Raw genomic sequence first — 26,185 nt, 5'->3', positions numbered from 1 at the left:
ACCCTGTGGTTTGTCAGCACAGGTCATGATTACGAAGCATAGAGGCAAGGCCACGCTAAACAGCTCCCGCTCCTGAGGCTTTCAAAAGGTATGTGGTACAAGGTTGATACTGAGCAAAGACCTTCAGAGGACTACCCTACAAAACAGCTTCTGAAAGATTCTTGCACAATCTTACCTACAGTATCCAATTATAATCTACTGCATCTCTTCAAAGGAGCATAAAAAACAGTGACTGAAGACTCTGCTCCAAGGCCAGAGGCATTACTCCAGGGATGCAGGGAAGCCTCTCAAGCTTGTATTTCCCTGGATTTTCAGGCAGGACTCCTAAGGCTCTCAGACAGCATCAAATAAAGGTGTTCCTTGCTCTTCTGGTCTAGGTAAAGCTACCCTGACATGGAACAAGATGGTGAACTACCAACTAAAGCTAAGATCAGAAACAGAAGAGTAGCACCAGCAGGCAATGCAAACAAAAAACTACACAGATAGAGACTATTGAGTGTTGAAAAAAATATCAACCTTTTGTGCTGGGCCAAGTGCAAGGTCAGTGCATTGACGGAAAGTTCACCACCTGCCTCCCTCTCTAAAAAGGAAGTACTGGGGTGGAGATATGTGAACTTAGGACTTGTATCACAAGTGATTACACAACACTAACCCTTAGCTGAAGGAGCCTGACCTTTGGCCAGGATATTCAGACCAATACTACCCGTCCTAGAGAAGTGGGATTTTTGATGTCTACAGTTATAATAACTACATGACCAGAGCAGATGGGAGTTCTAGCAAGAAGGATCTATATGCAGGACCAAGTAGATCCTTACTGTGCTTGGTATGTTCTGTCTAGATGAGTTAGACAGGGAAATCCCTTAGCCACACAAGGTTCTACCTCCAGGTTTGCAGGAGGATAGTGGTGATTCTGGGAGAATAAACTGTGGAGTTATATGTACCCCAGGAATCTGCCTTGTTTTTGGAGGAACTGGGGGAACATGTTCCCATCAGGACAACATGGAAGCCCTCATCATATGATCTGGTGAGTTAATAAACAGATGGTAGGTAGCTTATATCCATTTCTCTCCAGCAACTGCAGGAAATGTGAAAGACAAGGCAGGGTAGGGCAGGCAGCTACAAGTGTATTCTGATTTACACTTCTGTTGTTATTCCATTGAGTTCAACATAAAACATCTTGGGTACATGCAGAGGTAGACACACTTCTGTCTGCTGCTTGGGCTGGCTGATAAGAACAAACCTTATGTTACAGGTCTTAAGTGTGTGTGTACGTCCTAGGTCATAATTTCTGTCCTGCACAAACTTTCCACTAACAAGAGAAAAGAAAAAGCTGCTTACAAATGAAAAGGACTGTTGTTTTGTCCTCAAAAGCTCCTTTAGTGCTGGCAGAAAGGCCACTGTGGAACAGCAGGAGGAACCCTGCAAGGATATTGCCCTTTACACATCAGTGAACGTACTCGCAGCAAGGACACTGCAAGTCCTCAAATCTGACACTATGATACCATGTTGAGTTAGACCAGTTTTCCCTGGGCTGTGATAACTGAGGCAATCTATACATTTAAGATGCTATGTCAGCCTTTAAATTTCTTATGGTCACAATCCCTTCATACTTTATTTTTATGTAATGTTGGAACTTGCACCAATCAAGCTATCTTTTATACCTTGAGCACAAGCTTTCCTTTCCAAGATTAAATTGTTGACACAAGAGTTTTAAGCAATTTCCAGAACACAATGATCAGATCTTGTTTTTACACAGCTCATGTTAAAGATTAAAAACTGTTTTTATTGGGTGGCACAAAGGATGGTAACAAATGAAGTATATATACAATTAGACAATATAAAACACTGATTTGAAAGGTTTTCCCCTATAGCTTTCATTTCAACAAGCAGTTGCAAAATTGTTACATAGCCTTGGAAGCTTTTGCTTGAAGAGTAGGCAATCAATCTCATCTTGCAGTTGCCATTGGATTTTCCTATTTGGATTTATGGCCAGCAAGAGACACACCTGAGTGCTCTGCAGTCTTGCTTTGGTTCTGATGCTGCAGAACTATCAAGCACTTGTTACGTCCCACTTAGTGCTCTGCACGTCTGGCACTTATGAAAACTGAAACTGTGAGGGAGGCCTGATCACTGCCTGGTAACGGAGGAGATGGTAAAGTTAAACACACAGTTTTTGAAAACCTATCAGAGTCAGTGACAGATGGATACAGAAAACTGAAGTTTCAAGTATTAACTAGCACTTTTATGTAGACATTAAATTTTAAAAGTTCTGCACAAGCCTTTATGGGCAAGGAATTAGCAGACTGAGATGTGACAAGTGGTCTTTATTCAGACTTCATTGAGGCAAGAAATATTTCATCTGAGTTCTGCAACAAGACTAATCTTTTAAGGCACACTTTCAGCATAAGTACATGAAAAAGTAACCAGAAGGTAAGAAGATACAGGCCTCATCTCATATATACTGACTTTTTCTATACTTTTCTGTAAAAGCAAGGTCATTTGAGGTAGTTCAGCTTGCTCCCACTGTGCAAACTTGGGGTTCTTTTGTCCGAGGCCTGGATGTTTCATCAAATACACAGTCTTTGTTGTTATGTTGGTGAGGTGGCTGAGGTCAGCAAGGAGAGCAGTAGGGGATTTGTTAGTGCAACCTCTCAGTGTTAGTTGCTCCTCTCATGAAAAACACTCCAGCTGTTTTCACTGGCACTATCCTTCCGTCCACAAGCATTTTAAAAGCACATTTCAAACTGTGCCAGTTGTAAAAAGGAGCAAGTAAAAAGCCACACCTTAAATTTCAGGGAACTTTGCTGTTACATAAAGTGCTTGGCAGCTAGAAGGACGGACAAACATGTTCTGTATCCCATGGTCTGGGGCTACCACATGCTTATACACAAACTTTGCAAAACACAGCAACTCAAACTCTCCTGGGTTAATTTCCTAAGTAGTTGTCAGTAGCAGCCCTGTCGCATTCAAGAGTGTGCTCTCCTCTAATATGAAAACACTAGCACTTCAGCTTTCTCCGGGTCACCCAAAGCCAAGGCTCAGGTCACTTACAGGCTGAGAGGGGAGGCATGCTGTGGGGAGACATTAGCTGTAAGGGTTGTAGAAGGCCAGCCTAGGTGACTGAAATGAGATGAAGAGGGCTTTCAGGGTTAGGGCCTCTACCACAATGAGGCAGCAACTGGTGGCCACAGTCCTACCAGGTAACTTGGGCACAAGCAGAAATCAGAAAATGCAGGGAAGCCTGGAGGCTAGAGCTTCCTGTGCCTTCTTCACCTCAGAGAATGAGCTGCTACCCCTTCCTCTGCCTGTGGGAGCAAAATAGGTCTGGCATCCAAATAACAGCCACAACTGCAGTCACAGCAGGGTGGAAACCCTTGTATGAGAGGCTGAAGAACCTCATACATCTGAAGACACAGCAAATGCTCTGAAATAACCCACAGGGGCATGTGTGACTAACTGGCAGAGAAGCAAGGGTCCTTCACTTCATACTCTGGATGCATCTGGTTGCTGTGTGCTTTTCCATCAAACCATTATGTCAGGACAGCCTGGCAGTTCACTCTCAGGTCTTCCTTGTGCCTTTGCTGCCATCTTCACTTATACAGTGAAGTGATGGTCCTGCTTCTGCTGCTGTTTGTGACCTGTATAAATCTTGGGTTGTCCTGACCACTAGCTCAGCGTAAAATGGGGAATAATAAGTATTAATTCCTGTAATTCCTAGTGACCAAGCTGAATCCCAGTCCTAGAGCTGTCTTTTACAACTGTAAGAGTTGGGCTGTCAGTTCTGGCTGTTTAATAATGCTATCTTTTGAGCTCTGAAGAGTTAACAGGAGCAGTTGCTTCTAACTCACATTCCTTACTTGTTTCATCAGGTCCTTTTGATGCTCCCTCCTCAGCTTGGGAGGAGTTTCTTTGTCTGTGGAGTTGTCATTTGTGGGGAGCATACACCAAGCGAGGCATCACTCTTCAGAGTCACTTGAAAGCTTCAACATACTCCACAGAAAGAGATGACAGGCCTGCCTTCCCCCAGTAGTTAATGGCACGCACTCTGTAAAAGCCAGAGACTGAGCCTCCTGCAAATGAAAAGGTTAGAAACAGTAACTGTGAAAGGCTGACACCTGTGGTGCTTGGAGAATGCAGAGCAGGCACTACTCCCATAAAATGTGGATTTGTGGAATGGGCTGGGGAAGTAGTGAAATCAGTTCTGCACTCTATGTAACTGTGTCTGTGCCTGCCTCACTAAAAATTATTATAAATTCCTCATGGCCAAGTACTGGCTCTTTTGTTTTGTTGCCCTAGGACCTCCTCTCTCCTCATTAGGATTGGTGAGTACAGCTACAGGACTGCTTTCTCAGCAGTGCCTTTGGAAGAAGGCTACGACATCTTCTGCAACCCCCTACTAGCAATTTCCTTTTTTCTGACTTACTTTCTGATGCGATTTTGCCTCTGGAACAAGATAAACAAAGAAGCAGAACAAGAAGCATGCAGGCTGACTGAGACCCCTCTGCTCAACTCCAGAAGCAGCACCACTTGCTCCAATGGTATGTGAGTTGATGTTCTGTAACTCTGCTGGTTTTCATCCTTGATCCAGTTCGAAGAACACAGCCTTCACTAGCAGAGTCTTCAACCTCACAAGCAATGTAAGTGTTTTTTTCTCATCTATTTACTTGATTTTTATGTGTGCTTTAGTATTTATTTTTTTTTCTAAAAGAAAAAGAACACTAGAAATGAGTGAGAAGGAAGTACCTGACAATAAAGGCTACTGAGATATAAGACTTTTCAAGCAGCCTATTATTTTTTTTGTTTTTGAAACAAACAACTAAATCACCACTAGATGATAATGAATTCTAATTTCAGAAATTTGCCTTAGCCATGACTTACAGTCTTTGCTTACCTATGTAGCATTTACATTGCAATAATAGCTCTGAACTTTATTAGGCACCCACTGCTGATGCTAAGCCTTTTTCAGGCTAAGGTAAGCTTGTGTTTTTGGCAAAAACCTCTCTCAACTGATCTTTATTACTACCACTTCGAGGCAAGGTCTGTGTTTCACACAGCTCAGACCAGTGCTCATTAGTCATACTTGTTGGACAGTCACATTGCAGATTAGATCACATTTGGCTTTTTTAGCCTCCAAAACAACAAAAAAATACCCAAAGGAAATATCACTACCTCCTTTCAGCATTTTTCATCTGGATATGTTCCTGTTGTATCTAGGCTGTACTTGATGAGAAATGACAACAGGCTCTGGGAGAAGCTTAGCCCATCAACAAAGATTAAACTTGCTACTCTCTAATGTGAAACATCTAAAACTTAACGCAGTTAGTCAGGGCCAAAGCGAAATCTCTAGGAAAGAGCAAAGAGAGGGGTCTTTCCCTGGCTAAGTATTCAGACAGCGAGGACAAACTGTTCTACAGGAGGACCTCTTCTGTTCTTACAAGGGAGCACCTCAGTAGCTCAACATTGCCAAGCCATAAAAAGGTATGGGAACAGGGACACATGACCATGATGAGACCTTCCCCTAGAACAGCTGCAAACACAATAAATGCAAGACAACCAGTCCCTTCATGGAAGGTGGCCATATCCATAGGCAGTCTAACACCTCCAGACTCCGTGGTACAAAGCAAGTGTTACCAAGGCAGTTTGGTCCTACTGTCCTGCCACAAGAGCATTGTACAAATGCAGGCAAAAGCATGACCAACACCTATGAGACTGAGCCCAAACCTCAGACTTGCGTTGCCTTGAGTCTACTACTAAGAGCATAACACCAAGCTCCAGTCATGTGGAGCAATTTTTGGTCTCATTTTTGCACGTTTCTAGATTAGCTACAGATAGAGACAAAAGTTCTGCTTTGCCTCTCAGGGAGCTTGGCAGCCCCACAGCTGGGTGACTTTGGTTTATGTGACAAGGAATTTAGTCACGATAATATTCCTAATAATGTCCTCTTGAATTGAGAATAAGGCTTTCACTGAGAACATCATCCTAAAGGAAGAGATGTGCTCTTACTTGTGATGGGAGTGCATGTGATGAGGAAGCTATGTACCTTCAGTAGTTACTAAATGATGTTTTGCACATTCATGAGTGGCACTATTGACATGACATTAAATAATATGCATATTCTTGCCTTACCTGGACTGTAGACCCAGAGAGTGAATACTGTGTCTCTGGAATTAATCCGCTGGTATGCTTTTCCATCTGGTGAGAACTCCACTTCAAATGTCTTTAAACATCTGAAAAAGATCAGACAACTCAGTAAATATAACCAATAAAGCAATGAGCAATCAAATCCTAATCTCAGGGCTATATGAAATATTCAGTTGACCCATTCCTACCAAACGTGGGATGGCATGAATTGTCAGTATTAGGAAGAATCATGGCTTCAACAACACACAGAAGAACACAGAGATGGATGTGCTATATTGAGTACTGGCAGCATCACAAACTCTTAAGCATCTTTTACTCCCAAACCAGGTTTATCAAGGCTGAAGAGTCTAGGGAGACTGGCTTGAAAAGGAGCTAAGTCAGTCCTTCCTGAGAGAGTCTGGAGGCACACTGGATCGCCTCTGAAAGTTCATCTTCAGAGGGTTTCCAGTCTTGGACAACTTGCTAGAGCAAGGAACTGCAGGTTTTCTCTTCCAGCTCACATCCCTTACAGGGATATGCAAGATCCCACCCAGACACCTGCTGCTAATGTAACTTTTATCATGGATCTTCCTGTCTGTTATGCTGAAGGCAAGTCCCTGAAAAATGCCATTGGATGCTACTAAGCAACAGGCACATTCTCTTGCTCAGACCACAAGTCAGTCAGGGTTGCCCACCACAGTTGCTGCATGCAGGTCCTACAGTTCATTTTGTCAGACAAATGCACTGTAGCATCTCTCAAGGAGCAAGTAGTCATTAATTTGTGAAATCACTTGCTGGCAACTTTAGGACTACTGGCAATCTAGGGAGTAAGATGCTGGTTATTAGATTATATTAATTTTATTTTAAAAGCTACTTACTTTGAGTTTACACAGCCATCATCCCACAACACAATGACCTGCCCCTTTGTGAGAGGGATCAAACGAACACCGGTCACCTGGCCAAAGACACATGTCCAAGTAAGAAAACTGTACAAACCAATCAGCCAGGTCAGACTTCTGTGCTCATCCTTCCTTAATATTTGCTTTTACTTTTTCCATTGAAACCAGGGCAAACGCAAAATTTGTGGGTCTGTGGCTTTGTAGCCTATGTCTCTAACCTGTCCACCTTGCAGAAGACCTTCAGAGGCTCTGGGCACCACTATAAATATGGGTGAGACTGAATGAGCAGATACAGATGTCTAATATACAACAGCCATGATTCCATTTTATTTTTAGCCATTAGTTATTAACTGGAGAGCTGTTGTCAAGTGTGGTAGCACATGATGTGATTTTTAAAAAGATACTGCACTTTCCAGTACAATGGATAAACTTGCATCTATCTCAGTGATGGCTCCTACCACTTGCTGTGGAATGCTTTATCTTGAATTATGCCTTGGAAAGTCTTCTCATCAAAGGAGAAAATAATTGTTTATTTACTAACAAATAATAGGCTCAAATGATAGTTCAGCTCTTCTTAATGAGACTTAAAGCAGGAAGCAGTTTCTGATCTGCTGGGTCTGACAGTAGAATACAACACATACTTGACCAGGAACAGATCTCGGTCTTGCACAGATGTGGATAAGAAAGACTGATGGAACAGGGAGGTCTTGCTTCAGGGTCAGGATGCCACCTTCAGGAAATGGGAATGGGCCTGTTGTCACCGGGTCCTGTGGAGCCAAAGAGAAGCATTGTGAATAATCTTTTATTACAATGCCTGAAGGCCAACTGTTACATCAGTGTAAAGTGACTGTGTATTTACTTTGGGACTGTGAATTACCAATAGACTTTTCTATCTTGGCTGTTTTCCATCTCTTCAGAATCAGAGCATTTGTCCATTTCAGACTGGGTTGATCACAAATGGCCTTTAGGTGTAATCTATCACTTTTAGTAACCTCCTGTGCATTCCTTTCAGTCTCCTAGCCTTTAGAAACCACACCCCTGTCTCTTACCTACGGATTCCTAGTGTGCAGTGAAAGCTATTGCTAGCTACAACAGTCACTCAGCTGGTCTCTGAGGGTGAGGTTTCACATAATGGCTAAGAGTACCTAAGACCTTGCTGGTGCCTCTTTGAAGGAAGATCTGATGGCTCCTACAGTATCCCACAGGCCTTAGCAATAGTGGGTTATGGTGACTGCGAAGAGAAGGCATAGTACTGTACACTGAAATAAAAATGCAATTACTGTCTGTGGGCCCCAAAGGGTATAAAGGTGTCCTCTTTTATTTTAAGCCATGGATCTGAGTGCATATGGAAAGTATGGGAGAGAGAGCTGAAGTGACAGGCTGCTCACATATTCTTACATCCAGTAAGTAATCTGGGCATGGCTTTTTTCAGTAGGGAGTTACTCCTCGGTACCCTGTGGAGCACATTCAGAACTGCTGAGGATGAGGGGAAACTGCAGGCCTCCTGGTGAGCCCCTGAGAGATGCCAAGGGTCTTCTGAACTTGCACTGGATAGTTGTTTCAATGCACAGGGAGCTGTTTGTTTTCTGTTATTGGGGGAGGTTCATTTCAACTCTCCAATATAGCAATTTGGCCCTTCTGTAACATACAAAGGGCCATGTGACTTACTTGGGGACACAGAACAGAAAGGGCCTCAAGGCTCATTGAATTTCAGCAAGAAGGTGGAACTTGCTCTGAAGCAACTCTGCCTCCTTGGTTAAGGGTACGCCAGTAATAAAGAAGTTGGTCATCTACATTTGGTCTCTTGTATAACATAAAGGCAAAGGCATCAGATGTGTATCAGCTACATTTCTCTGTGTAACTGCAAGTGCATTTTCATATGTATATGAAATGTGCATGACTGTGGGCTAAGGAATTTTTGACTAGCTGAGCTGATTTCTTCTCTCTTTAGCTGTAGTTAACCGATTCAAAACCACTTTACCCTTACAAAACTTCAAGCAAACACATGGTCATACCTCAGCATCCCTTATTTGCTGAAACTCTTCTGGGGAAGGAAAGTCAGGGCTTCCTAGCTTCTTCCACTTCAGGTAGGGATTGGTTTGGTTGTTATCCAGATAATATGTCACATACACTAGCTCTTTAGGAACACAAATGAAAGAGAGTAAACTCTTTACTTGGATTTAAAGATTAACAAAAATAAATTTAGCAAAAGGTTTTCAAGTCTACCTTCTCAAGTGATTTCAACACTTCGGAGCCTGGCTTCCACCGGAAATCACGAGGCTAGCACTCTTACAAGGCTCTACGATTCATATTTGCCAAGTTTATATTTCAAGATATTACTTCCATAACCAGAACTGAAACCCTTTTATTTTTTGCACAGGTGCTACACACATCTGTTGGTCAACTGCATCAACTGTGTAATCATGTTGGCTGTCTTGGAGTCACTCCAGTAAGGGAATTGTTACCTGGCAATATCCAGGCAAAGACACTGAGATTAATTGCTTTAAAAAAAGTTGCACCTGCAGCTGCCATTAAAGCCGGGTCAAGCTGCAGACATTAGGAAAGAACCTTTCCTAGAATAGCACCATCATCCCTCACAAAATCTTGGAATCCCCAAAAGATGAGAGACAGTTAGCAAATGAACTCACTCTTGCAAGAAAAGGCAACTCAGTAGAAGTGTTGCAGCAGCTGTTCTACCTTAAAGATCAATTATGTGATCTGTCTGCACGATGTTTGTTTACCTCTAAGTTTGGGAAAGCGGGTGGCGTTCACTATGATCGTGCTGATGTTGGATGAAGTCCTGTTATCCTCACTTGAATGCAACAGTACAGTAGCTTGCCAGCTGTCTGAGGGTTGCACCTCACTTGGGGTGTGCAGAGATGCCAGGACACCAATTCTGCTGTTTTCAGTGCTTTCACCTTCACCGCTGTTCACTTTTGCAAAAATCTGCTTTTCTCCTTCAAAAAATGTGACAACTCTGTAAGCATTACTGCTAGTCAGTCCTGTATCAGCTTCTGATATAGGAGGGGTCAAAACACAGGGATCGATAGGCTGAGTTATCTTCTAGCTTATTTTATCAGTTATAGCATTCAGTCAGACCTATTCTGCAACAGGAGAGCATGCACATACTACAGCAATTTTTATGCTTAGCAGTTCAGCTAGCAACATCTAAGCATGTAACAGTAAATTTAGATCTTCCTTTAGTTTGCTGCATGGCTCTTTCAGATGTGAGGATTTCATAAAGTCATCTGCAGCCTGATGTGATGGCACAAGAGGAAGTACCAGTCAACAAAAAGGGAGTGGCTGTCATACAGAGAGTATAGAAAAAGCAGTAAATTCAATAAAATAGATAGCAGACTGTCAGGAACATCTCCTGAGCTAATAATTTCTCAGAGGAAATGAAGTTTCACTTTCTTAACACAGCTGATGAACAGAGGGTAGGAGAAATCCTGCTTTTATCAATAGTGAGGTGGCTGAAATAATCTCCCTTAGGCAGGAAGCTTCTAGGTAGAAGAGGTTATTGATGTGCTCTTTAATCAGTGCTTAATATACCTAGCAGTGCCAGCAAGCCCATGACAGTCAGCACTGGTTTCCGCACCATCTGGACATGAGGTGGCTTTGTATTGTTCATCTGAAAACGTGCTGTCAGGGTCCGCTGTGTGAAGTAATGGGGATAGTAGCTCAAGAACGCATTGTCATTACTCAGCAGTGTGTAGTTGATGGTGTTGTTTGCTTCGGAAATGAGCAGGTTTTGATGCTGGGTGATTACCTGCAAAGTCATAGAGAACATGGAACTTTGCCCTGCAGAAAATCCAAGAAACATATGACGCTGTTTGTTTATTTGCTTGTTTGTTTTAATCTTTACAGTGTATTGAAAAGAACTGTCACTCTGCCATTCAGAGAAGTTTGAAGAACTTCACAATTCTCGGATAAACTATTCTTTCGGTGATACATTGATCACTGGAAAATTTCAAGTATCCACATGGTTTTGCCAGTAAAAAGTCTCTGAAATAACTACTACTAGAACTCTGCATAAATTATGAATATATTTCCTTGGTTAGCGCACTACAAATGACACTCCTCTGTCTTGAATATTAAATTAGTAGTCTGGATTTACCATCTGAATGAAATATAAATGGTTTGGAGAACTGGAGATTCTGGAGTTATTTTGTACCCATTAGACGAGTGTCTGGGTGCTTGGACTCTGGATGCTGCATAAGGTAGTGGCTCACAAAACAACAGGCTTGCAGTGGGAACCACAGGGTGTTGCAAAAAGATGAACTCAATTTGAAATTAGGTCCACCTTTTTGAAATACCCTGTACCCTGTACTTATACAACCATGTGTATAATCCAAGACAAAGAATGTGCTTATGCTGAGAGCAAAATGGACTTCTTAATTATAATCTGATGTCTCTTGATGAGAGAAAACTTATGAAGGAACTGGAAAATAATTTCTCAGTTAATGGAGGTGACAGCTAGCAGTAGTGAGAAGATATCAGTAGTATTACATGGAGACAGGATATGTGGATATAGTCTTATCAGGTGGATCTAACTAAGGGACTGTATATAATATCTGACACATTCTGCAGCACATGGAAGGCTAGTTCTCAATTAGTTTTTTTTTAAGAGAAGATGAAGAATACTAATACAAATGAAATAAAGCTATTGAAAACAAATTACTCGAGGAAACTCCAGCTGTATCAATAGGGAGTTATTCTTTTGTTGGATCTACTCTTCTGAGTAGCTGCTTAAAAATTCACTGTAGGTTTACATTTGCAACCACCTTAACACACCAGGAGACCCTACTGTGACAAGACAGTGAACTGAGTTACCTTTACAACCATAGCTGCATAGGTCACATCAGCTCGCCATGGCTGTGGAATGGACCATCCAACCATTGGATCTGCTTCATCATTGTATATGGCAACAGAAGAAAAATTTGGAAACAGCTTCTGAATTTGTTCAACCGCTTCTACTTCTTGTTGCAAGATGTAGAGAGAACTTCCACCTCCCTGCAACAATATTTCCTATCTGCTTAGAGAAAATGAGCAAGCAGTAGTAAACACACAAACGTAACTCACAGGCATAAACACATTCTGAAAACATGTTCCTGGAATCCCTGAGGAGCTGTGGGCCAGATAGTATTATTATTTTTACCTAATCCATCACAGTACATGCTGTTTGCATGAAGTCCTCTAGAATATAAAATGGAAAAGAGATGGAGGAGTTGTTTCCCCCTGGGAACTGGGCAAAGGCAAATTTGCTCTGAGTTGAAGCCTTGCAACTGACATCTTCAAAGTGGCATTAGAATAGTTAGCCATGGTATAGGGTGGACACTCATCTGGAAATCAACTTCATAAATCAGAATAAAATATAACATGGACTAAACTGATTAAAAAATAGCCTTAAACTGAAATCTTGGACTGACCTTCTTATGGAGAGAGATGTAGTCCAGCCTCACACCAGTCTCCCCTGTGAAGAAGTTGGTTCCATTGTAGCAATGACGCAGAAGACTCCAGCATATAGGTGACTTGGGTAAGGGGTGGAAGGAATCCCCAGGCCCTCCAAATTTTAGTAGAGGACTGGCTGCTCTTAATCCTTCAGAGCAAGCATCATAATAATTGAGAAACCCTGAAGTCCAAGCAGATGGATATATTAAAGATGATAACTCGAAACAGAACCTTGATCTGAAACTACACAGAGATGTTACAACTCTATTATTGCTTTTAGACGCAGGTCCTCACAAACGGGGACTACTCTTCCCTTATGCACTGACAATACAAGAAGACATCAAAATCTCAGCTGCATTCACAAGTTTCTTCCAAAAGTCTTGTGAGGGCAAGTTCCCAAAGCATGCATCTGTCAATGAACAGTCTTCCTTACTCCACCCTTCACCCCTCTACCTCCAGCAACCTTACTTTATATCCAAATAATGAACTGCATCTTCTTAGTGTTCTGTTTTCCCTGTTCTACTATCTCTGTATGGAAAATGATGTCCAAGCAGCAAACTAAGTGTAATCAGTAATGTGAATTTAGCAAAACAGACTAGGTACACCTTTCACATTCCTTATCTTTCCTAACTAACTTACTTCTTTGCCAGTATCTCTCATTTCTCACTGTCATTCCTCCACTCATCCCACACATCTTAATTCACTATGCTAGTAAGGGCTCCAAAACATACTTACCTTTCACTGTCATGGACACATTGTCGAAGTCATGGTGGTCTGGTTCATTCCATGTTTCAAAATTCCATTTAGCAACATGCTCCAACCCATACCTATCTGTAGGAGAGGGCTTATTTATAAGTGAGCTGCATATTTAGTCAATCCTATTAATTAGTCACTAATCCAGACAGTCCTATCAATTAGGGCTGAAGGTGAGGTTCAGCACCCAGAGCTACAACAGGGTATAAATATTACCTGTTTTGTAATAATGAGGGAAGTTTGATTTTGGTAGTTTCAAAATGATCTCTCATTTTCAATGAAATGAAGCAATATTTGAAAAAGATGAAAGGTGAGAGGGAGGTGATGTGAATTACAGCTTTGTGGTTAGAACACTCACCTAGCCTTTATTCAGGTTGAGGCTTCTGTCTCATTAGACATATTTGAAGCTGGCATGTGGGAAGTATGCAGGTTATGTTCTAATGCAAGCTAGTGGTTTACAACCACAACAACATAACAGAATTAACAGTCCTCAGAGGCAGATCTAATGGGCTACCCAGAACATACTGCTCATTCAGGACGTTGGTCATGGATCAGCAAAAAAAGGAGCTATTGTCCCATTGTCTGTTCTGGCATGTTTTTTTTCCTGTTCTGTGCTGAAATCCAGGGCCTTGAAATCGATCACAATATATAAAATTTCTTCAGGTAGTTAGAAGGGATTACAATAGAATAAATAACAGGGCTGTTTTCTTATTTTTTGTAACTTACCTATGTATCTGCTGGCCAGAAGTGTAATTAAGTTTCTCCATCTTACTACCTGTTCCTTATCTTCAAAATCTAAAAAATATCCTGATGGATTCCCCATTAATTCAAATCCTAAAAAAGACAGAAAAGACCGGTCTCCTTATTTTTTGGTGTTCTCTCCTTTTGAGGAATGAAGACATTATTGCCTTATCTGAAACAAACTTGTTAATGAAGCAGCATCATTAAATGGGCTTTCTTTTCCCTTTCACATGTCCCTGCAACAAATATTTCAGATTTGAGATTGCTCACATATTTTTACTTGTCAATGACTATAGTAATCAATACTAATACTTAGCATCATAAATTCAGGGCTCAGAGGGAACTTTAAACAGAGGATGTTTGCAGAAATTCAAGGGAAGCTATACCTTGAGTACTCACTTATCTGGCCATTTTCGATACACATTAGTGGGTACAAAACTTTCTACTCGAACTGATCTCATGTCCCAATTCATACATCTCAAACTGCCATTGAGAGCAATGTAAAACCTTTTGTGTTAATCGTCCTATTAGTGTTTTTCTCATACGGTTTACATTTACATGGACACGAGGTAAAGGCAAGTAGGAAAATAATGTTTTTTTATGAAAAGCAGTGTTGGCAAAACTCTCTTAGAATCTTCGATGATATTACAATATGAACAAACAGAGGTAGCAAGTTGTGGAGGCAGAGAGCTGTGCTTACCTGGAATTAGCTTATTTTCCCACAGGTGATCCATAAGGTTATCCAAGGCAGTAAAATTGTAGTGAAGTTCCCCATTCATCACTCTGGAGAATGCAGGTAATAAAAAGTGCAACAATAAAAATTATAGCAAAGGTGGCACTTGGTTGCAGATAATGGGTCAAATGGCTGCCTTCTTTTGGCTCTCAAAATTCACATGTCACTAGTGTTCTTGGAATTGTGCACAAATTTCCTTCCTCTAAAGTAACAGGTGTTCACCATAAGCAAGTCATGTTTCTTGTCCAATCCATGCCCTTTTCCTATTCCAGAAGCAGCAACAGAAGCAATATCATGAATTTGCTGGATTTTGAGTTTTTAACAGGATATTAAGATTTCTAACTCTTTGCTGAAGTAAAATTTACCTGGACTTTTTCTGGCTAAGCTGTTTTTTCAGTTTCCATTTGATTATCTACTGCTAGGCCAGCTGTTTCCACCTTGTCTCATATGTAATCTTTCTTACTGTTCTCTTAATTTGCAATATAGAATATAGCTTTCTTAGTAGTGCTTCTTATTGGTTTAGGTCCAGCTGAGAAACAGCTTTGTATCTTTCAAAGAATACTGAGTTAATGCACACAATGTTTGTAATTTTACTTCATTGTTAGTATTTGCTTACTATTTTTCTTGTACTCCCAGGATCTCAGGCTGCAATCCTTTTATCTAGCTTTGTTCAAAGACTCAAAAGTAGCCCCGTGATGCATCCCTTTATGTTAGTGAATCTTGCAGGACCAAAGGCAGCAAAATTAGGGCATGCACCTGCATGGGAACACTGGAGTGCTTTTACCCAGGGACTGAAAACTGTCTTTTGTCATTTATCTATTATACATCTGAAGATATGCTTTAAATTCCTGAAAGGCTTTTCTTGTGTGGTATCCAATGAAAACAAACATAATGTAATATGTGGGTCAGTGTATGACTTCCCATAACTTCTGAACTTGTGGTTTGATTTAACTGAAATCTGACAAGGCCGAAGTTTTGACAGTACGAAGTGCCAAACAGGAATTAAAAATGAACTTCTGTTGACAATATTTTGGTAGTGTGACTTCCTGTCATTTGGCTCAAGCTACGGCTTTGGCTTGGTGCCTAAATTCTGACCACGGGCTGCCCAGAGCAAAAGGCTTTGTAAGCACCCTTGAGATAAGTCCAGACCCGGTTATATAAGGGGGCTTTTCAGGGTCTTCCCAGTGCCTCTCAAAGGTGATTTCTCCAGCCTTGCCAGAGCAGTACACCTAATTCCACTGGTACGGTGCAGTCTGTGCTCTGCCTCTGCTGTCTTACCTAGTCTCTCCCAGGCACCTTGCCTTTGCTTGGATGGAAAGCGGTACAAGTGAAATGCAGATGAGATCTCCTAGGTATGACTGACAATATCCTGTGTTCCTGTAACTGATCTGTGCTAGCAAGGTGTACTTGGCCCACTGGATAAAAAGTGAAAACAGCAGATTTTTTAAATCAATGCTGAACTTTGTGCTGAGATTCACAATTTGTTTCCTTCTGTGCCTTCCCATGCATTTCTGAGCCTCTTAGACTGAGGCTCCTCCCTGTATGCTTCCTTGCTAAGCAAAGGTTTCAGGGAAGAAACTGCACTAGCGATTTCATAGTTCTCAGAGAATTAAGAAGGGCTGACAGAATCACCAAGTAAATAAAGAAGGCAACTGTGCAACCTGAAGAGGACAAAGTGCCATCAGTGTCTCTGACTATGATCTATAAGAGGAAAACAGGACAGGCAAAGCAAATGTCATGTAAGCTATACTCACTGTACCAGCTCCACCTGTGATGTAACCAAGTACACAGTCTTAGCCCCAGCATAGTCACACTCTTTTACCAAAGAGCTGAAACTGGCTTTTCTGTTTTAAAGTATGTCCTACCACCATGACAAAAATTGTCATGTCTGCAGCCACTGGTGGGCTTACAGTTCCTGTCAGACTCAAATGGGGCAGCTGTGAAAGAAGTAAATAGCAGAAAGGTATTTATCTACTTTAGTATCCATAAGAGCATTTCAGAAGTTACTGTTGAACTAGTGAATGGTCACTTGGAACTAGCTGGGTTTTTTTTTGCTTAGACAGAGGTTAAAAAAAGTCTGACAGTCCTATTCCAAAGTTCAAAGACACATATTTTGTTGCAAAAGGTAGCTCTGCTGCCTCAGATCCATTAACTATTTCCAGTTATACCCTGTGTTCTATTGAAATATTTGCTTACATGCACACTTACAGCCAGTGAGCGTAAGAATGATTAACTCTACTGTCTTGTAAAAACTTAATAATGCCATTTAGATAATAGCAAAGGAACTACTGTCTTCCTGACTCCAGTTTAAGGTCTACACAGTGCTATGTGAAAATATGTGGGTAAATAAGGCCTTCTATCTGATGCATGTACATGTAAGATACTAGGACATCTACATTTTTCCTCTTGTATCCATTAGGTAAAACATTTAAAACAGAATGTCATTGCTAGCCATGACTGAAGTAACAGTACATGAGATCCTGTATTATGTGTATAGGTGTAGAGGCACTTCTAACACCCTTTGGTCGATCTGTCACTTTATGAGAATCTTTTCTTGCCTGCAAACAGATTAGCCAGTATGCTCCTATTAAAATTACTACTTAACTGACAGGATTGCCGCTTTCTCCTATCTTGATCTTACCCTTGCCGATACTGCTTCTCTGATGTGAAATTGATGGTTTCTTTTTATAACCTATACAGGATCACTAGAGTTTGGGTTGCTCAGTTGCATGCCATGCAGTGTCTGGTAGCCATGCTGACTGCTGTGAGGCACAGCAGTAATGTCACAAGCTGGTATTATTTACATGCATTTTGCATGAGGAAGACTGGCTCAGCTGTCAGGCTGTTTACCTGCAGTGCTATAAATGTAACTGCAGGACACTGAAGACCAGATCAGAACTGTTACAGGCTAATGACATGGTAAACCCCTGACTCAGGATAAATTCACTTGACATTGTCAAATTTGTTCAATATAGCTTTGTACATCTGACCTCGGATGTGCTAGTGCAGCATCATGCACTTACGACTGGGTCCCTTGTATCAAGCTCACAGACTTCTACACTCTTATACCTTTTCTTTTGTCTGCTCCTCTTCTGATGTCTCTGCTCTGAAGTCATGCTTTCTAGACACCACTGTCTTCATTTATGAACATGCAGAAAGCTATGTCCTTGTAATTTTGTTCAAGTGTTTACCAGACTGGGACTGTTCATTGTTTGCTGTTGAGTGTTTCTGATGTGGAGTGGCAATCACTGTCCTGTCTGTGCCTGGCTTTCAATTGTTCCTGGGCTTTTTCTTGGAGACTTTCCAGATAAGGCCTTTCTCATCATCAGTCATAACAAGCAACTACAATAAAGCACGTTTACTGGCATCCTGGCACCAGTGCCCTTCTAAGCCCCAGGCTGCTATACTCCAGAGCCTGCTGCCCGCTGGTGAGGTGCCTTTCCAGTCTTTGTCATGTTCTCAGTTCCTAACCCCTTTATATGTGCTGCCTCTTGAGAGAAACAACCATGCTGCAAACATGAAGAGCAGTGATGATTATGGAGGGGAATCCACTGGCTGTCACAAAATCTTGTTTCTCTCCTCCTTGGAAGGGCTTGCTTTGTGAGCCATCCTTTGCTAAGTCAAAGGTTACAGGCCCATGTTAACAGCTTTTCACCGCCTCTCTTTACTGGAGTAAGGTTTTTCTAGTATGGAGGGAAATTCTTTTCAGGTGCACACAGGATCGCTTGCCTAAGTTTGTAAAATAATCATGACGGGCTTCTTATCCATGCCACTTTCAGCCTAGTCCCATTCACAAACTTAATCTCTTGGGAGGGCAGGGGTAAGCTAGCTTTGGCTGTGAACAACCTGCATCACAGCCAGATGTGCTCCCATCAGCACAGCTGTGGATACTGTTCCTTAGCCTATAGCTACAGCTTCCCTCTCCTGTGTCCAGTACCTGCTGCTTCTCTTCTGCCCTAGGTTGATCCTGTCCAAGCATAAAGTTGCATGCCCTGGAAAGCAAGTGTGTACACAGACATTGGACCAAATATCTTATCTACAGAGAAGAAAGCAAGAAAAACACAGGCAGGGAGTGTTTCCATTCCAGGTAATCTTCAGTCAAGTATTGCATCTCTGATAACACGTCAAGCTAACTTTATCAAACTTTATTCTAAAGTACTGAAAAAGAGTTCCCAGGATAGGAAGTCTTGTGGCTGACCTCTGTCAGTAGGTCACAGCCCATTTAGGAACTCAAAGGTAACATGCAGGGTAACCATCAACAGAGCTATTCTACTGAAGAGAGCTTTGTTTGGCCTAGGATTGACACTGGAGTAGAGCCTTTCTCATCTTGACATTCTCACTCAGCTGGTGCGGCCTGTCTTTCCAATTCTGGTGGACATAGTTACAACACTCATCAAAGGCTAAAACAATCTGGCTTGCTTTCACCTATGTCTGAGAATAGCCACTCTTCTGGTAGACTGGCCATAGTGGCTGACTAACACCACTCCCAAGGCAGCAGAGCCTGCTTACATTCCCACTGGGAACTTCTGCTGGGAAAGACTGCTCATTTAGTGGCAAATGCAGACAAGAAATAGGGTGAGAAAACTGGCACAAGGTGTTGGCAGAAGAGAGGTGTAAATGACACCTTAACAGTAAGCAAAACTTTTCATCAGGGTACTGTCTGACTTCAGACATGAAAGGTGGACACTGTGCGGGAGCCAAATCTAAAAAACCCTGCTCCACGGGAGATTTTCCGTGTTACAGTCTTAGAGAGAAATGATAGCACAGTCAAGATTCTACTGTGCTATGGTGTTTGCTAGATAATGATATTACATACCATTATTCATTTGATAGAGATGCTTAGCTGTATGTCAGATCACCTTTGTCTAGCCTTTTAAGCTGGTTCCTGCAAACACACATTCCCTGGTGCCAGGATGTGGACCAATGGCAGCACAGTCACTATTGTTCTGATTGCATGTAAATTAAATTCCGCCCCTTCTCAAGAGTAAATCAAGAGTAAACAGTTGTTGCAGTAGGTGACTATTATCAGGAGCACCCTTAGATACAGTGTCCCAAGTAACTGCTTACCACCTTTCTAGAGCTTGTGATGTCTTTTTGGGGTCATAAAACTCCAGAACAGACATAATGCCCATCTAACCCGGAGGAGAGATCAGTGTCAGGAGCCAAGATGTTCACTGGAAAGATGCAGGAACAAACACCAAAAAACTATGCCTATTTAGACTCTTGCTGCTGCCAGGTTCTCCAGAGGGAATGGTCTTCAGAAGTAGTTATCTTATTTCTTTAGCCAGGAGAGCAGGCTGCTGAAGTGACAGTGAAGCACGTAAGCTATGAGCACAGCATCTTCAAGATGAAGGTCAAAAGCTCTGGATGGGAAATGTCAGCAAGTTTGTATTTTCCAAGATGGCAATTTGGTGCCCTCCATGACCCTATTACAACACAAAAAGATCCTGCCTCCTTGTTTTTTACTTACTTTTTCAGCTATGAGGAATGAAGCCAGTTTAAAGTTCAGGCTGTTACCAAGAACTTGTTTGTTCCAAACTCACCAACTGTCTACATAAGCTTCTCGTTCTGCTGAGTATTTTAAAAACCTCTGGACCTTAAAAGCAGGTCCTAAGGGATTGTGAGCACTATGGAAATGATACCTCAGAGTATATGAAGGGTAAAATAGCCCTCATTAGCATTCACCTTTCCAGAAGCTGCCCTCTCAGCAGTTATTGAGCCAGGTTTCCTCAATGTCAACCAAAAAAACTCTACTAGAATTGTACTTCAAGTTTAACCACAAGATCATTAATGAATAACTATGAAATCATCAGTGTCCTGGGTTATCAATAAAAAGCACTTCCTCCTTCTGAACTCAGTGGAAGCTGACAATACAGTACTCATTCACAGGAGAGCTGCTTCTACCATGTTCTTGCTCCACTTGCTCTCACTTCCTATGATCATTACAGATACGCTAAATTGTTTCCCTTCCATGAAATCCCCATATCCCAAAATAAGCATGATCACTTGACCTTTTACAGGTTCGTGAACACTGATCATTCCTCCCTGTCAGTCCACAGGCAAAACATAGCCTGTTCTTTTCACACATGCTTTGCAGACCAAAAACCTCATTCAGAGACTTTTTCAGAGTTGCAAGACCAAAGACTACTGCACCCACACTAAAGAACTGGCACATTTTATCACTTCCAGGTTTATTTATCAGCATTAATACTTCTCTGCATTTGCTTTTCAGCTATATCATTTGTGTAAGGAGGGACTGAAAATCTTGTTTTGCAATTACAGCACAGGATTTGCACAGAGGCACAATGGTGAAGACTTCAGTCCATGCTGGATCCTATACTACACATAATTCACTCACCCTATAGAGCAAATAAGTGATCTCAGTAATAAGGGGAGGATATGTTACAAATCCACACAGCCAGGCAGCATCCAGCCCTTGCTGATGTCACAGCTTGTCACAGTTAATCCATCCACACAACCAACCAGCATGATACATGTGCAAAAAGAAGGACGGGTATGAATCTTTGTGGTGCAGGAACAAACTGGCTTAAAAAATGCAAAATACAACATCTGTCATTTATTGGAAATTGCTGCCTTTTCTACAAGCCAGTAAGGAGGCTGCGGATTGAGCTGAGTGTTTTTATTTTTTTTAATACATAAAAATAGAACTGATTTTGATTTATACAGCATCTTAATTTAGCTTCTTTGCTTGCAAAGGAACTCACACAATCCTTGTTGTGATCTGGCTAAAACTCACTTGCACAGAAGCGCAAGCCAACAATGAATGCTTTCAAGCTGATGCTAATCACGGCCTATGATTTTCCAGTTCTTACTCAGCCTGCTTTTGTGAGCACAGCCTCAGTCCTTTTTTCAGCAATGAGCGCGCTGTGTGTGTGGGGAAGAGAGAGAGAGGCAAACAAAGCATCAACAGCTTCCTGTGCTGAGGTGAGTTAGCTTGCTAGGAAAATGTCATTAGACTGTTGTGTCTCTTTCCTCCTCCCACTTCCTCCCTCCTAACGTATATTCAAGATGTAAAAGGGGAAACAGAATATGAATGCATAGCAATTTAAGCAAAGGCATAAGGTATTTTAGTATCTGGCCTCTCCAGACACGTGAACATATCCAATCAGATCATCAAGGCATCGATGATTTAGACTGTCGTGAGATTGTGCTGCAATCCCTTGTTGAGATCTGTTGTACCTACACGCATTTACAAAGGGAAATAATCTAATAATGATAAGGTGAAGCCAGTGGCAAGAAATGCTTTTTGACTGATTCTTCATTAAAAATGTAAAGGCTCATCAGTGACTAAGAGGTAGGCGCAGACACTGTATGTGAGCTGGCCTGCTAGAGGACACTTCTCTTTCTGATTGAGTTTGATGCATGGAAGGGATATCCTCCTGCATAACACATGGCTACAAGCAAAACATTCACTGTGATTGTATGCTGTCCCTGATGATGGAACTCCAGATAATGTCATCTATAAGCAAAAGTTTTGGAAAGAGGGGACAGGAAGATTAAATCCATAAAGAAGATTAAGGGGTGGCTTTTCAGATGCACAAGAAGAATGATGACCAAGCATTAAAACTAGCTTGCTTCAAACACATAACTCAAACTCATAACAGCCTGGGAAAGCTGTCACTGAATTTTTATTTTCAAGCAGCAGAACTGTTCTCTGTATGCGTCCAGCATTCTAATTCAAACACCCAGCCTAATACTGCACCTTCAGTAACAAGTCTCCATAGTACATGTTTGACTTACTGGTTTCATTTCACAATACTGTTATTGTCACTCCTCCACTTTCCCATCTTTATTTTCTGTTTATGCTCCTTCTAGTCTTTTGCCTGTTAGCTGTCTCCGGAAATATAGTCCAAAAGTATGTGAATCCAACTATAGTGCACAACATAGCTTATTTACTGTTGTGTAATATCACAACAAGGAGTTGGAATTATCGACCTTCCTGATGCCAAATATGCAACACAAAGCAAATTCAACAATGGTCTACTTAGTCTGCTCTGTACATCTTGCAAGCACTTATATTGCTCAGTTTCCACACCTGCTGTAACTGGACCTGAAATTTTGCATTAACAGTGTGCTACTTTTATCAGGTGTTTAACTTTTTCCATCTTATGGTTCTCAAAACTTGCTTCCATTTGGTGAGATCTTTATTGAGCAGAATGTAATGGGACAAGTGACAGCCTGAGAAAAGAAGAACATGGAGCTAAATACTGAAGGCATGAAGACTTGCAGCTAGACTTATCAGCTGATATACCTCTCTAATGTCTGAAGTACAGGTAGCACATAGTGTCTGACAAAGTCCAGTTCCTGGATCTATTTGCACGGCAAATGTACCTTCAGGTGTGTCTTTCCATATCAATCCTCGCCTGTCTGCAGGTAACTGTAAGTCTAACTTGAATATATCACTTATTTGAAACACAAAATATAGAAGAGGTCTTCACTAAATGATACAGTTCATTTCCTAATTTACTGATGTGATAATTTTTGTGATAAGCAGTTTCTGAATACTTCAGAACTGACAAATGAGCATTATCAACTAATCTGGAAAGAGCAGCTCTTTAAATGGCATCTCAGTGTCTGCTCTTAGCTCTTGAATGTAAAATATAGCAAAACCTCTTACAATCGAGGAGGTAAAACTAACCAATTGCATTTATAGACAGTCTTCAATGAAATGCAAACTGACATATCTTTCCAAACTGAGAGCTGATAATTCTGTTCTGAACCTGGTTTTGGCATTACAACTTAGGCTAGTGATGTATTATTAAATATGGCAGTGATAGGTCTTCCACTCCATGGTCTTCATGTTCATGTGTAATGCTTTTTTTTCTTTCTTCCTCCATCTCAAACAGCTTGCACTAATATAAAAAATACCTCCCTTTTCAGTATAAAAGCACATTGTATTCTGTGCTTATGAAATATGAAAATTTACCTCACAGTGCAGTAAGAAATTCTGTTTTCTTTGCACATGGAAAGGGGGTTTGAATATCCCATTGAGAGTACACTGGAATGCAAGGAAAAGGGTGAAGAAGCTTCAGTATTCCTGAGAGACTATCTTGCCACAGTAAATTTACCTCTAAGATTTACCAATATCAGTCGCAACGTTCATCTTAAACCAATCGATAAGTAGCCTTTGGTTCCACGGTTCTGGCTGTTTAGGGATGAAAAAACAAGCAGTTTTGTTTAAGAGACAGATGAGCTCAGACACTTTACACTTAATGGCAGCTGAAGGTACATAAAATCTTCCTAGACATAAGATTTATTAGCCAAGCCCCCATCCATGATGTGTTTTACTAAAAATCCTTTTTCAAAGGACACAACTCCATTAACAGCTATGGACAGCTCAACAGCGTAAGCACAGTTCCACACACTGCCTATCCTAATCCTATTTAACACATTATTTTTTTGTGTAATTGAACTAAGTATCCAAAACCCCTGAAACAGTTAAGGTTAAGTCAGGACTATGCTTGTATTTGATCTCCACATTAATGCAACTTGCTCTCTTAAAGCAGAATAGCTGGGATGAATAAAAAGGCAGAGATTACCAGCTCCTGTAACATAATTATTTTAAGCTTATCTTCTACTTGTGATTACACTCTACAGGACGAAGATTTTTTGCAATGCTACTATTTATGTTATCTCACTGTGAACACCGTTGGAGCAATATCATTGGACAGACCTAAACTATATCAGGACAGAACTTCTAATCTGCTCTTGTAGAAAGCTGTGCTCCTGAGGAACTGTGCTACTTTATGCTGATAACAAATCTCTTGTGGAACTACAGCAGCTACTTTGTGCATTTGGTAAGTGCTGATCAATTTGTTCTATATTTGTAGTGAGAAGTAGAAGGAGGGATGCATAATAAAGGATGGTCTTACCCAGATCTGTATATATATATATATATATATTTGCAGTGAACTTTGCAGATCTCAAAGCTTCTCCTGCAGCAAGGACTACAGAAGACTTAAAAAAAACAAAAAAAACCCCTAATCAATGAAATGTCTCTCCCCTCGCAAAAACACATCATTTTCAGCTCCACTGGACATTTGCCACAGCTAGAGAAGGAATGTTAGAGATAGCACATAAAGGCTATCTATCTGGAGTGGATGCTTATTTTTAGTGTTCCCATCTTTCCTACTAAATAGCAACCAAATGTGTGCTTTTTAGTCACCTGTTAAATATGGTATAAAGGTAAACTGTAGACTAAGTGAAGTTTCAGGGCATTTTAAATAACGTAGACATTAGTCTTAAGTGTTTTTTATAATTCACTGAATTCATGAGCTTCAAACACTTGCAAAGAAGGAAGAAGGCTGCTACATTTCCACTCTATACTTCTGAAGATTTGGTTTTATTGATTGTAGCCCCATAAACACTTTTAACCTTCCCCGTATTACTAATTTATTTTTTAAAGTATATAATTAGGTTACCAGATATGAATTTTATGTAGTAAATGCTGTGAATTGTTCTGCAATCCTCAACTAAATGTGTCAACAAAACCACATACATTTTATCTTTTTAAAGCATTTATTTCATAAATACTCTCAGGTAGATTTAGCTTGAGTTGAACACTTGGCATGGAAAGGCAGTCCTTTTAGAACATAGTCCTGCTTTGTCAGTGTCAGTGGAACTCAGGCAGAATGTCAGGAGCTGCCTGCTCCACAATTATTGTTGGACTGAGGCCTTGATAAGTGGCTTCATACTGTGGAGTGAGAACTAGCATCTCCATAACTAAAGTACTGATTAACCTTCTGCTATCGGTACTTCTGTATGTTAAGTAGAGCTTGTTTATCATAAAATGTAGTTTCTTCAAAACTAGATTGTTTTCACAACTCCAAGAAACTGTATAAGAGACTGTATCGTCACTTGTTTCTCCCCATGTGGGGTTGCCCTGTCCAAAGATATTTAGCCTCATTTAAATAATGCTGTGCCCAAGTAGTGTCCACATATTTCAAATTTAAAATGTGAAATTTCCTTCTTTTTTTTTTAATTTCAGAAACTGTTAGGGCAGCTTGAAGTTAAACAAAGTTACAATTGACTCTATATAGTAGGGGTCAAGTGATAACCTGAACATCCCATAGTACCCGGGGGAGCCTGATATTGGGAGAAATGTTATTGGACAGAAACAAAGAAAAGTCTCTTAAAAAAAAAAAAAAAGAAGTTAAGTGAGGCAAACCCAATCATTCTGCAAATTTCAGGATTGAAAATACTAGAAGTTGCATAGTTTCTAAATATTGGAAACACGTTGTAAAGGAGAATGAAGTAGGCAAGCTTACTTTGGTCCTGAAGCAGATGGCATGCACGTTTTAAGAAGTTAGAGAAGATAATCTCAGTTCTAAGAATTAGGTAATAAAATGGACAAAAGGACAAATCTGAGAGACTAAGTCACTTTATCTTCAGGAAAGAAATACTACAGGCCTGAAAAGAAATTAACAGAAGCAATAAAGCCATATTCTATTCTGTGGTGCACAAGACC

General features: G+C 40.9%; 1 protein-coding gene across 1 annotated transcript; it reads right to left on the bottom strand.

Moving 5' to 3' along the window:
• Positions 1 to 3,969: 3,969 nt before the first annotated feature.
• On the bottom strand, positions 3,970 to 14,057 carry IDUA (alpha-L-iduronidase; the record flags this gene model as incomplete). Its single annotated transcript, XM_080363001.1, has 11 exons — positions 13,950 to 14,057; positions 13,206 to 13,301; positions 12,449 to 12,651; positions 11,853 to 12,032; positions 10,572 to 10,788; positions 9,761 to 9,976; positions 9,035 to 9,156; positions 7,661 to 7,786; positions 6,999 to 7,075; positions 6,127 to 6,227; positions 3,970 to 4,070 (listed from the first exon to the last, which is right to left on the bottom strand). Exons 1-11 carry the CDS (start codon positions 14,044 to 14,046, stop codon positions 3,970 to 3,972), a joined length of 1,536 nt encoding a protein of 511 aa, XP_080219127.1. The 5' UTR covers positions 14,047 to 14,057.
• Positions 14,058 to 26,185: the final 12,128 nt, after the last annotated feature.

The sequence above is a fragment of the Nesoenas mayeri genome (assembly GCF_963082525.1).
Source record: "Nesoenas mayeri genome assembly, chromosome: Z".
Taxonomy (NCBI): Eukaryota; Metazoa; Chordata; class Aves; order Columbiformes; family Columbidae; genus Nesoenas; species Nesoenas mayeri.
This window is presented reverse-complemented; position numbering and strand designations above follow the sequence as displayed.